Here is a 12,311-nt window from a genome sequence, read left to right as displayed (position 1 = left end):
AACCAGATCAGAACCAACGCTGACATGGCGTCCATCTACCAGAGCGTCCAGGGAGGGGAGGGAGGGGGGTTAGCCCACGCAGAGAGCATGGACACGAGCTAGACACCATTGAAGAGATGTTTATAATCTTTTTATAAAATACAGGAGATGAAACAAAAAATGTAACAAAGAAACAGACGATCACTGCTGTTTTTGTCAACAGAGTTTTTTTTTGTTTAAATTTTCCGCTCTCAGAAAAATAAATTTTAGGATTTTGAAAACACTCAACAGGTTTCTTGTTTACTTTGTTTTCTTACCAAAACAAAGGCATGTCCTCCTTCTAACTTTAGATTCTGCTCCTGAATGCTCTGGATTTGTTTGGACCAGAGAAGGTAGGCGCTTTTAAGACACGCCCCCACACGGCCGTTTTGGACGCCCCTCGGTTTGTCAGATATGAGAGCAGTTATCAGGTCAACAGGTGTTGCAGTGATGGAAGCGGGCAAGAGAAGTGGTTCAGATAGAAGTGATTGTACCCGACCTAAAAAGCCTCTGCATGTTTCTAATAAGCTCCACGAGCAGAAACGTGCTCAAACTAGGATCAATATTGGAGATGCTTTTTGAAAAATGGAGAGAGGTTAGAATGCAGAAAGGTTTACAGACCCATGCAGAGCTGGATAAACACTGAAGCTTCAGAGTCCACCACATGGTGACCTGAGTGACTCTAGAGAGGGGGGGGGGGGGCAGCTCTCTAATGTTTTTAATCCAGACTGCAGTACTCATTTTAAACACTAGAGGTCAGAGTTACATACTGCTCCTTTAAATTAAATCTTTGAACACTCAGTGCAGTTTGTGATGGATATGAAGATTTATTAATGAGCACATTTCATACAACACTTTGTTTTTCAAAGCAAATACATGTAAATAAACATCAAATATAATCCTAAAAACAAACAATCAGCTACAGTGAACAGTGGTTCTGTTTAAGAGCCAACTCATAAAATACAGCAGTAATGATACCAGTTAAAGTAACTTTAATGTTAACTTCAGTTAAATATGATTAACTGAAGTCGACGTTAACGTCTTTCTTAACGGATTAATGATTAATAAAGTAAAATGTTAACTGTTCCAACATCCATCACACAAGGAACACAAGTGAAGAAACAAAGGTGTGTTAACTATGAAGTCTACAGATGTTTTTAATGTTGATAAATGCTTTGTTCTTTCTCTTTTTTCAGTCTTAAAAACTGCATTAATTAGCACATGTAGGAATTAGCACGTTTAAATTACTATTAGCATCGAAATATGGTTAAAAAAATAAGGACAACAGATGTTTTCAACACAAGCTTCATGGTGAGCTTCTCCAGAAGTGCAGCAACAGCACGACCTTGTAAAAATAGACATTTTAATATGGACAGGAATTTTATTGCCTCAAGTGGACACTTGAGGAACTGCAGCTTTTAACACTTTACACATTTGACACCGGAGGTTGCTGCTTTTGAAGAGACTTAAAAATGGTCGTCTACAAACTAATGGAAGGCGTTAAGGCTGCAGAGAGATATGCAAATTTAGCTGACTTTTATTTTGCAGGGAATATTAATGTTTGAAGTCTGAGTGATGCTGGAGTCCCATCGATGGCGTCCCCCGTCTGTTCCTGCAGGGGGCGCTGGAGTCCCATCGATGGCGTCCCCCGTCTGTTCCTGCAGGGGGCGCTGGAGTCCCATCGATGGCGGTCTCCATGCTGGAAATGCTGTCTCAGTCTAACTTTCAGTCAACCTAACGACAGGCTGAGAGCTGGAGCTGAGGCGGGTTTTAAACCTCCTGACAAACCGTTACACCGCGCCCACCTGTCAATCAGGTCAGCTACACGCCTTATTGTGAATAACTCTTATCCTTCATCAAATCAAAACTGATGAGTCATCAAAACATTCACCCCCCGTACAGTGTGTGTCCATCGAGACATGAGCTAATCACACCTATTTGTTTTTTTGAACCAGGCTGTAAACATGTTAATCTCTGCTGTAAAAACAGACTTTTTAGAATGGGAGTGTATGTGACTTCCTGTGCTTCTGCAGCCAGCCTCTAGTGGACACTCCAGGAACTGCAGGATTTTACACTTCAGCATCGGCTTCATTTTTCAACACCAGAGGTTTCTGCTCGGTAAGACCTCGGTTTCCAGCAGCTAAAAAAAATGTGATTGAAGGTCTTTTAAATTAATGAGTGCATCGGCTGTTTCCCGCTACAGAAACCTGAAGATTCTTTTTTATTTATCGTTCCAGATCAAAATGGTTTCTTCTTTGTCCACACTGAACCTTTCCACCTAATCTCTCTGCAAGATTTCCTTATTCCTTCAGACAAACTCTTCGATTCGTCCTCACTGATTCTTGTTGACCGTGGAGTAGAGAGGTTCCTCTGAAGGTCTGGACGCTTGATTGGCAGCACTTGGGCTCTGATTCACAGACGAGTATTCACAGGCGGAGGAGCTGGGTTTGAGGGTCAGTCCCTCACCTCCAGCGTTGCCAGAGCTCCGCTGGAAGCTGATGGCCGAGTAATGCAGCGAGGCGGACGAGTTCTTGGGAAAGTCGACGGTGGCATAAACTGTTTTGGTTGCATGTCGTGAGTCTGGATTTGTGATGCGCTCCTGTATCTCCTCGTAGACGTAATCCTGCCAGAAAAGAAAAAGAATATCATTCTTCATCTGAAGATCTCAGTCCTATAAACAAACTAACAGACTGCATAAAAAATATCAACTCCTGATGTCCAGCAACTTTCTCAAACTAAAGACAGACAGACAGGACAGAAATATCAGCACATCCATCTTCACCTCAAATCCATGACCATGAAATACAGCGAGCAGGCCAGAAATCTTTGCATCATTTTGGATTCTGACCTTAGCTTTAACAGTCATATCTCCAACATTACCAGAACAGCATTTTACCATTTGAAGAACATATCAAAACTCTGATCCTTCATATCCCAAACTGACGCCGAGAAATGAGTCATCTCAACCAGGTTAGATGACTGTAACGCTCTATGTGCATCAAAACAATCTGTAGGAAGACTTCAACTTATTCAAAATTCAGCAGCCAGAGTCCTGACCCCGTATGAGAAAATGTGATCACATCACTCCGGTCCTCAAAACTCTCCATTGGCTCCCCGTACAACACAGAATCACCTTCAAAATCCTACTCTTAGTCCATAAAGCTGGTTCAGCTCCGGAGGACATTTCTGACCTGTTCACAGACTACAACCCAACCCGGACCCTCAGGTCATCAGGTGGAGGTCTTACCCAGAATCAGATCAAAGTCCGGAGAGGGGGCCCTTTAGTTACTGTGGTCCTTCTCTCTGCTGCTGACCTGAGGTCCATCACTACTGTGTCTACTTTTAAAACAAAACTCAAAACCTATCTGTTCTCCAAAGCATATGAATAGTTATTGTTGTGTGTGTGTGTGTGTGTGTGTGTGTGTGTGTGTGTGTGTGTGTATGTGTGTGTGTTTGTGTGTGTGTGTGTGTGTGTGTGTGTGTGTGTGTGTGTGTGTGTGTGTGTGTGTGTGTGTATGATCATTTTTGTGGTAACTGATGTTTGCTTTGTGGTGTGTTTGACTTCATTGATTAGATCTCTGTATCTTCTTAATGACTGTGGAAACACCTTTGTATGCTGTTTTGACTTTGTGTTTGACCTCAATGTAAAGAGCCAATCTGTAAAGAAACGTGCTATAGAAAGAAACTTGCTATTCCTTAGCAGCTGAGTGATTCTTGTAAAGGTCTAAAGATATTACTGTCATGAGGTCAGAAAAAACATGCAAAGATGTGTTCAGCCAACACGAGTAGATATAAGAAACCTGCATCCTACATTTGTCCCTTTTAAATTTGTCCATTTAAAAAAATTATTATAAATGTTTAGACAAAAGAATCCACCTTTCATGACAGCCCCATAAAATACCTTTTATCTTTGTCAATAAACGATTAGGAAATGATTTTTTTTTGTACTTTTCTAACATCTAACATGAATCAGCCGTTACATAGGCTCTGTTCTCTACCCTGACAGCCCTGCAGTGTTCTGTATGATACAAACGTGAACTGTCAGACTGAAATATATTCCTGTACATTTACCTCTTCGGTGTTCTGGGCTGCTGCTCCATGTCTCGTTCGTTTTGAAAGGTACAACCCTGCAAAGAAGAAAACAACCAGAAGGTTTAAAGATTATTCTATTTTATAAAGTGCATCGATTTTAAAGATTTCTCTGCACATTTGGTCACGTTTGCATGCCAGTGTCAGTCACAGAGAAGTCCTTTAAGACATCACAGGATGGAGATGTTGTCAGTGTGGTTTTCATGTTGCACAAACTGGTGATGAACGTCTTACGTTTGTAGATAACGATCAAAATGAGCACGAACAGCAGCAGCACAACAGCACAGATGATCACAGCAATGACATGCACGGAGACATCTGCAATGAAATATCCAGTGTTATTTAAAACAGTCGAAGGTTTAAAACATCGTCACTCCTCCTGCAGAGATCTCACCTGCTCTCTCAGGACTCTCAGTCGGAGGAGGAGTCGACGGTGACGTTACTGAAAGAAAGGAAAAGTGCATGAGATTTATGTTGCTACAGAAAGTCAGCAGTGTGATTTCATATCAAAGATCCTCTATTGCAGTGGTTCCCAAAGTGGGGGTCGGGTTCCTTCCACATGTAAAAAATGTAAAATAGTATATCTAATCTATTATTGTGAAAATACAAACAAAAAATAGAGTTCAAGAGATTAGGTGTGTTCTGCTCCGAGAGTTTCTGTTTCTACATTAAATGTTTTAACCACCTCCGGGGACAATGGGGGTCCTCAGTTCTTGAGCTGTGAAAGAAGGCTGGATTAACGGCTCTGTTTAAAAAGCTCATAACTAACGTGTTTCTAATCTTTGTACAAATGTCATAGTTGTGAAGAAGAATCAAATAAAAGCGTCAGACCCTGCAGGAGGGGGCTGAGAATACACACATCACACCTTCTTTTCTATGCACCCTCCATCTTCACCACCCAACCACTTCCTCTGTTTTTCTTCCTACAGAACGACGGTTTGAAACAACATTTCTCCATCACATGTGGTTTAACACTTTGACTTCGAGCACACATCTTAGAGGAGTTTGTTGCCTTCAGAAAACTCTGAGCATGTTCACAGTCGTCAACATTAACGGAGACTGTGACGGTCACTGCCCTGGCTTAATACCAGACTGTCACACTACTGACCTTACTGACAGACTCACTCCATGTTTGCTGTTCTCAGGTCATTAGTAAAATAAATCATTATTTATCTGAAGTTAACTGATGTCCTTTCTCATATTTGTCATGGCCTTTGAGCCAGGTCATGTTACAATGTTACAATTCACTTAGCAGACGCTTTTATCCAAAGTACTAATCCATTCATACACCTCCACCGAAGCAGTGGGAGCAATGCAGGGTTAAGTGTCTTGCCCAAGGACACATCGGACATGTTACTCAGCTGGGGATTGAACCTTCAATCTTCAGTTCCACTCTTTAAACCTCATCGTCTCCAGTAAAAACTCTGAGCACTCACCTGCAGTCAGCACCATCCTGTGAAAGAACCTGTGAGTTCCATCAGTGCTTAGACCTCCACACCAGTACGTCCCAGAGTCCTCCTGTTTTACTTTCAACAATGTTATGGTGATATTTCTCTTCTGTTGATCCACCGTCATGGAAAACCTGATGTTCTCCCGTGTGGTGCTTATTAGAGGTTGGCATATAGAAGGATCTTCTCCCTTACAGATGAATTTCACTGATTCTTCTTCTTCTTCTTCTGAATATCTACAAAAGTATTCAAAAGTGTCTCCAACTTTTGGAGACCTTTGGAAGTTAGTGATATCTGTGGATAGACAGAGAGAAATCAACGACACTATTAAAGGAAGAATGTGACTTTTTGATCCAGTAGATGTCGCCCTTGAGCTCCAGCATGAAACCAAAACAAACTGCTGTTAGGCCACGCCTCCTCCATCCTGAAGCCTCCGCTCTCCTCCAGAGACACACCTCCAACCCCCCTCCACTCACGTTTACACAAAGTTATCAAATGGAACCAACATAATTAAACACCATCAAGTGGCACCTGTGTCCTGCATTGTTGTGTTAGCATGCTAATGTTAGCACTCTTTAGTTAGCTCGTAGCTTCACATTAGCTGTGTCCTGCATTGTTGTGTTAGCATGCTAATGTTAGCGCTCTTTAGTTAGCTCGTAGCTTCACATTAGCTGTGTCCTGCATTGTTGTGTTAGCATGCTAATGTTAGCGCTCTTTAGTTAGCTCGTAGCTTCACATTAGCTGTGTCCTGCATTGTTGTGTTAGCATGCTAATTTTAGCGCTCTTTAGTTAGCTCGTAGCTTCACATTAGCTGTGTCCTGCATTGTTGTGTTAGCATGCTAATGTTAGCGCTCTTTAGTTAGCTCGTACCTTCACATTGTTGTGTTAGCATGCTAATGTTAGCGCTCTTTAGTTAGCTCGTAGCTTCACATTGTTGTGTTAGCATGCTAATGTTAGCGCTCTTTAGTTAGCTCGTAGCTTCACATTGTTGTGTTAGCATGCTAATGTTAGCGCTCTTTAGTTAGCTCGTAGCTTCACATTAGCTGTGTCCTGCATTGTTGTGTTAGCATGCTAATGTTAGCGCTCTTTAGTTAGCTCGTAGCTTCACATTAGCTGTGTCCTGCATTGTTGTGTTAGCATGCTAATGTTAGCGCTCTTTAGTTAGCTCGTAGCTTCACATTAGCTGTGTCCTGCATTGTTGTGTTAGCATGCTAATTTTAGCGCTCTTTAGTTAGCTCGTAGCTTCACATTAGCTGTGTCCTGCATTGTTGTGTTAGCATGCTAATGTTAGCGCTCTTTAGTTAGCTCGTACCTTCACATTGTTGTGTTAGCATGCTAATGTTAGCGCTCTTTAGTTAGCTCGTAGCTTCACATTGTTGTGTTAGCATGCTAATGTTAGCGCTCTTTAGTTAGCTCGTAGCTTCACATTTCATGTAAACTGACACAGAATGAGCGTGATCTAAAAACTCTTACTAACATCCAAATAATCAGTGAGTATGTTCTTCTTCTTCTCTCTAGTTCTTGACTAAAACAGCTTTTATACAGAAGGGGAGGAGCCGGCCGTCCCGTCCATGTAAACACGACTCTGACAACAACACAGCCAGCGGGACTCGAGCTTCTCCCTCATTGTAGACAGTCAGGACTCAGAGACACATTTACACAGGACAGACTTTATGATTTATTTATGTTTAACATGTCGCACACTCTTCCTTTACACAATGAACACTTAATTCAAAATGTCAGATGCGAGTGACTCACCTTCAACCTTTAGTCGTGTTTGTCTGAGTCCAGCTCGGTAACTTCCATCACCTGATGTGAGTCCACACCAGTAGATCCCATTGTGACGCTGTGGAGACACATTTCTGATGGACATGTTGAGGATGGTGTCTGTATCATTTGATTGTTCTGTGATATCCTCACACTCAGAGATTCTGTCTTTGCAGAAAAAGATGGCTTTGGACCAGTAATCAGCTGCAGGGTATTCACATGTGATGGTGGTGTGATCTGTTTTGTAGACAGTTTGATCAAATGGTTCCCGGCAAACATCTTTATCTGCAAATACAAGAGAAACAAAACATGCAAAATGTGAGTAAGGACATTTTCTAAAGTTTGTGTAAATGCTACAAATACAGAGAGCTTTACTAGTGTGGCCAAACAAAAAGAAACTGTATCAATAACGTGATAGGTGGATAGAAATCAGAGGCGGCGTCTAAGTGATGGCAGAGATATATCTGATAAAGTCTGTTAGGATTACATGTTAATAATTCAGAGTGCTCCGGTTACAGAGTCTCTCTGTCGGGGCATTTTGTTAGTTAGTTAATGTTCCTCTTGTGAAAAAGTCTGACCAGGTTAGTGATATCACTTTAATGAAAAACACATGAAAACAAAACATGTCTCTTACCAGCTTTCCCGTTCAGTTTGATGTCGACAGAACCTAACTCAGTCCTTCCAATCGTGCACTTCCACTTTCCGGCGTCTTTGTCCTGAAGGTCTTTGATGATCACTCTCAGTTTTTTATTCTTTGTGTCATGGTACATGGAAACTCTGTCTTTGATTTCCCACTCATCTTTTTTAGAACTTTTTATGACTGTTTTGGTTTTATTGATTACATTAATCTTTTGATATCCAACATTTATGTTGGGATATGGGCAGGTGAAGTCGACCCATCCTACCAGACATCCCTTGACTTCAGGTGAGGTCTGACTCCCTGTAGATCAGACAAAGAAACAAACACATCATGTCAGACACCCAAACAGTCCTACAGCTTCTGATTAGATCTCACTTAACTCTCTGTGTATGTTTTTATAAACTTGTTTAACATGATGGCATCACGTGCACAGTCACGATAGATCCTGCATCCTAGATACTGAACATTAGGTCTGAACAACAGGAGAAAAATATACAATTACATTTTTCAATGATATAAACAGTGATAGATAAATACAAAATGAAGAGCTATAACTCAGTTTCTTTGGCTGCAGTCTAAATTCTAAACATCATAGAGAGCTGTCTCCCCCCCCCCTCCTCTCTAGAGTCCATGCTCACACAGGTCACCATGTGGTGGACTCTGAAGCTTCAGTGTTTATCCAGCTCTGCATGGGTCTGTAAACCTTTCTGTGTTCTAACCTCTCTCCATTTTTCAAAAGCATCTCCAATATTGATCCTAGTTTGAGCACGTTTCTGCTCGTGGAGCTTATTAGAAACATGCAGAGGCTTTTTAGGTCGGGTACAATCACTTCTATCTGAACCACTTCTCTTGCCCGCTTCCATCGCTGCAACACCTGTTGACCTGATAACTGCTCTCATATCTGACAAACCGAGGGGCATCCAAAACGGCTGTGTGAGGGGGGTCGCCTTAAAAGCGTCTACCTTCTCTGGTCCAAACAAATCCAGAGCATTCAGGAGCAGAATCTAAAGTTAGAAGGAGGACATACTGGCTGCTCAACTTTATAGGTGGTTTCTGCTCGCTGTCTGAACTGACGGGACTTTCATTTATTTTTTTGCTTCAATGAGCTCTTTGGGTTTTCACTTCTGCTTCTGTGTTCTCCGCTTCAAGAACAGACTCCTCAATATTTCAGTGTAATTTGTATGTATCCTTTATTAGCATTAGCATCAGGACCCCGAAAATTTACTCTTAGAAACTGGGGCTTGAACTTCAATTTAATATAATAAATGATTATAAAAAAATATATATATTTTTTATCTCAGACAAGAGTGAGAGAGTAGTTTTCAGTTGTTCAGAGAGGGAATAGAAAACTAGAGCTGGAGAGTCAGTGGAGGTGATAAAACAGGTAAGGAGTTTTAAAACGTTAGTTTAAAGTGACTCACCTGTTGTCATCAGTGAGAGGAGCAGCAGGAGAAATCTTCTCATCTTTGCAGTCTAGGATACTGAAATCGTCTCTAATAATTATTCGTCTTCTCTACGTGTTGTCAGTTCCTCTTTCTTTGGTTGATCTGCAGCGTCTGCACAGGCTGATGCGTTTCCTGAGATTATATTTTTAGGTTGCAAGAAAGTTACCCGCCTACTTCTTATCACCTTCCTCCATCTTTTTTTCACTGCAACAAATGTTCTGTATTTCAAAGGTCACCTCCTCCTCCTCCTCTTCTTCAGTGTAAATAAGTCTCAGAGCTCCTCAAAACATGTGTGTGAAGTGATCCTGTATTTGATCATGTCTATAAACCCCTCTATTTCAGCCCTGCTCAGAACAGGCTGTTTCTGTGTCTGTACCTTTAAATATGTAAATGAGCTGTGTCTGACCACGCCCCCTCTCTGGAAGGACTTGGGTGTACTCGGTCTTTCTCGCTCCATGTCCTATTGTTTACGATGAGAAGGCAGACTCAGAGGGCAGAACAAACACCTAGCTGTGGGAGTGTCACCCACCTGGGGGAGGGGCTACTGCCCTTTGTGATGTCATGAAGGGAAAATCTCCAAACGGCCTGTTTGAGCACACATTTTCTGAAAAGTGGAGCAGGCAGAAGACGGAGAGGATGGACTTTTCTCATCATTGGGGGGTTTGTAGACGGACTAGAGACACATGTTAGAGTTAGAGGAACATGGAGAAAGAGGATTTTACAGAATATGTGACCTTTAAAGTATGAACCCTTTAAGTCTCTATTAATAAATGCATAAATGGGGATTTAGCCGAATGGTTCTTCCTTCTGTCAGTTAATATTTAAAAACGTTTGAACGCTTGAAAAGAAGAAAAAAGACTTGTGGCTGTTTCCATGTTGTAAAAGGAAGCAGAGAAACATTACATTATCACATTGAGCCATTTCCTGTTATGTCTTCAGGAAGTGAAGTTATAGTCACAAAAAAAATCTGTTATTTTCTCTGTCTGAAGAATTTCCTCAAAATGATTCTCTGCAATGAAACATGTATATATATATATATGTATGTATATAGATTTTATTTATAATGAGCAAACGTTGATGACAAACTCACAATTCAGAGTTAAAAACCTGAGAATCTGAATTTTAAATAAAAAATGATTTAAAAGGAATAAAGAGAAAAAAGTTTACAAAATCACTGAAGGTTGAGTTTAAAGGCTTTATATGTGATTTTTTGATCCAGCAGATGTCGCCCTTGAGCACCAGCATGAAACCAAAACAACTGGCGCTGCATTGTTGTGTTAGCATGCTAATGCTAGTGATCTTTATTATGCTCGTATCTTCACACTGCATGTAAATTTACCTGAAATGAGCGTGATCTAGAAACACAGTTAAGCAGTGAGTACAGTAAGTTATTCTTCTTTTCTCTAGTCCCTCAATTAAACAACTTTTATACACGAGGGGAGGAGTCAGCCGGCCGTCCGGACGATGTAAACAAAGTGAAGATAGGACTCTGAAAACTCTGAAAACATCACAGACAGTGGGACTCGGGTGTTACACCCATTGTAGACAGTCATGACTCACAGAGTTATTTTCAGAGGATATACTTGATTTATATTATATCACATATAAAGCCTTTTTAAAAACATTTTACAAGACACCTAAAATAAATACAGTAAATTTTTATTTCTAAATGTGCATAATATATGACACATGGTGTATACGATACCTGAACATCATCAGTCTGATGCTGTAAATGTTTTACTGCAACAGACAGTTTTATTTTAGGTCACTTAAAGGGAGAAACAGCAATGTAGCCCAGTTACCACCAACTCTCAGCTGATGTAATAATATCACTTTAAGGGCTTGTGTCCATCCCATTAACGGAGCCAGTGACCGCCTGAGTGTCGTCCCCCGTCTGTTCCTGCAGGGGGCGCTGGAGTCCCATCGATGGCGTCCCCCGTCTGTCCCTGCAGGGGGCGCTGGAGTCCCATCGATGGCGGTCTCCGTGCTGGAAATGCTGTCTCAGTCTAACTTTCAGTCAACCTAACGACAGGCTGAGAGCTGGAGCTGAGGCGGGTTTTAAACCTCCTGACAAACCGTTACACCGCGCCCACCTGTCAATCAGGTCAGCTACACGCCTTATTGTGAATAACTCTTATCCTTCATCAAATCAAAACTGATGAGTCATCAAAACATTCACCCCCCGTACAGTGTGTGTCCATCGAGACATGAGCTAATCACACCTATTTGGTTTTTTGAACCAGGCTGTAAACATGTTAATCTCTGCTGTAAAAACAGACTTTTTAGAATGGGTGTGTATGTGACTTCCTGTGCTTCTGCAGCCAGCCTCTAGTGGACACTCCAGGAACTGTAGGATTTTGAACTTCAGAATTGGCTTCACTTTTTAACATCGGAGGTTGCTGCTTGTACCGGCAGCGCCCACAATGTCAGTTTCAGAGCACTTCTCACTGGCGCTTCTTGTTGCTAGGTTATGAAAGTAACTCACTCTGTAACGACCGTTTGGTCTATTTTAAAAATGTTGCGCTGCTTGAAATCTGCTTTTACTCAAGGTAATATCATAATGTAAAATACATAAAAACAATGTAAATGAGTCCTGAATGAATGTTTTACTTTGAGGCTCATTTGAATGGAAAGTGTCCGATGATGCTCCATGATGTCTGCATAATGTCGGGTTGAAATGACCACAAACAGCTCCTCAGCACAGAGACGATGTTTCTTTGCGACGCAGTTTCTGCTGCATCAGTCGTGCACTGCTTTCATACATTTCCCCGTCAGTCTAAATCAGTGCAGGCACCTTAAAGTCTCAGAGCCGTCTGACCTGTCCTCAGTGCTGCTGTCCGTAGCTGAGAGTGGAATAAACAGGGTCTACAGACAATGTGGACACGGGGTGATTGACAGTTGAGT

General features: G+C 41.5%; 2 protein-coding genes across 2 annotated transcripts in view; one reads left to right on the top strand and one right to left on the bottom strand.

Annotated features, from left to right (window-relative positions):
- Positions 1–267, top strand: part of LOC132977163 (cullin-associated NEDD8-dissociated protein 1-like) — a 39,661-nt gene extending 39,394 nt beyond the window's left edge. The window contains 2 exon segments of the mRNA XM_061041603.1: positions 1–118; positions 171–267. The exon segment at positions 1–118 is cut by the window's left edge and continues 129 nt beyond it. Of these exon segments, the coding sequence (XP_060897586.1) occupies positions 1–102 (102 nt within the window). The 3' untranslated portion in view covers positions 103–118; positions 171–267.
- Positions 268–2,006: 1,739 nt separating this feature from the next.
- On the bottom strand, positions 2,007–9,524 carry LOC132977167 (uncharacterized). Its single transcript, XM_061041610.1, has 8 exons — positions 9,384–9,524; positions 7,957–8,262; positions 7,314–7,607; positions 5,544–5,849; positions 4,502–4,549; positions 4,342–4,425; positions 4,090–4,145; positions 2,007–2,641 (listed from the first exon to the last, which is right to left on the bottom strand). The coding sequence occupies exons 1-8, from the start codon at positions 9,424–9,426 to the stop codon at positions 2,351–2,353; spliced, it is 1,428 nt and encodes a 475-aa protein (XP_060897593.1). The 5' UTR covers positions 9,427–9,524; the 3' UTR covers positions 2,007–2,350.
- Positions 9,525–12,311: the final 2,787 nt, after the last annotated feature.

Source organism: Labrus mixtus, chromosome 7, assembly GCF_963584025.1.
Source record: "Labrus mixtus chromosome 7, fLabMix1.1, whole genome shotgun sequence".
Classification (NCBI taxonomy): domain Eukaryota; kingdom Metazoa; phylum Chordata; class Actinopteri; order Labriformes; family Labridae; genus Labrus; species Labrus mixtus.
This window is presented reverse-complemented; position numbering and strand designations above follow the sequence as displayed.

What these genes read in the sequence shown, in the direction of transcription:
- LOC132977167 (XM_061041610.1), bottom strand. Translation starts at nt 9,426, where the DNA reads ATGAGAAGATTTCTCCTGCTGCTCCTCTCACTGATGACAACAG. An exon ending in CAGGATGGTGCTGACTGCAG is followed by an intron (nt 4,550 to 5,543) that starts GTGAGTGCTCAG and finishes CCTTTCTTTCAG; the next exon opens with TAACGTCACCGTCGACTCCT. An exon ending in TGAGAGTCCTGAGAGAGCAG is followed by an intron (nt 4,426 to 4,501) that starts GTGAGATCTCTG and finishes ATTTCATTGCAG; the next exon opens with ATGTCTCCGTGCATGTCATT.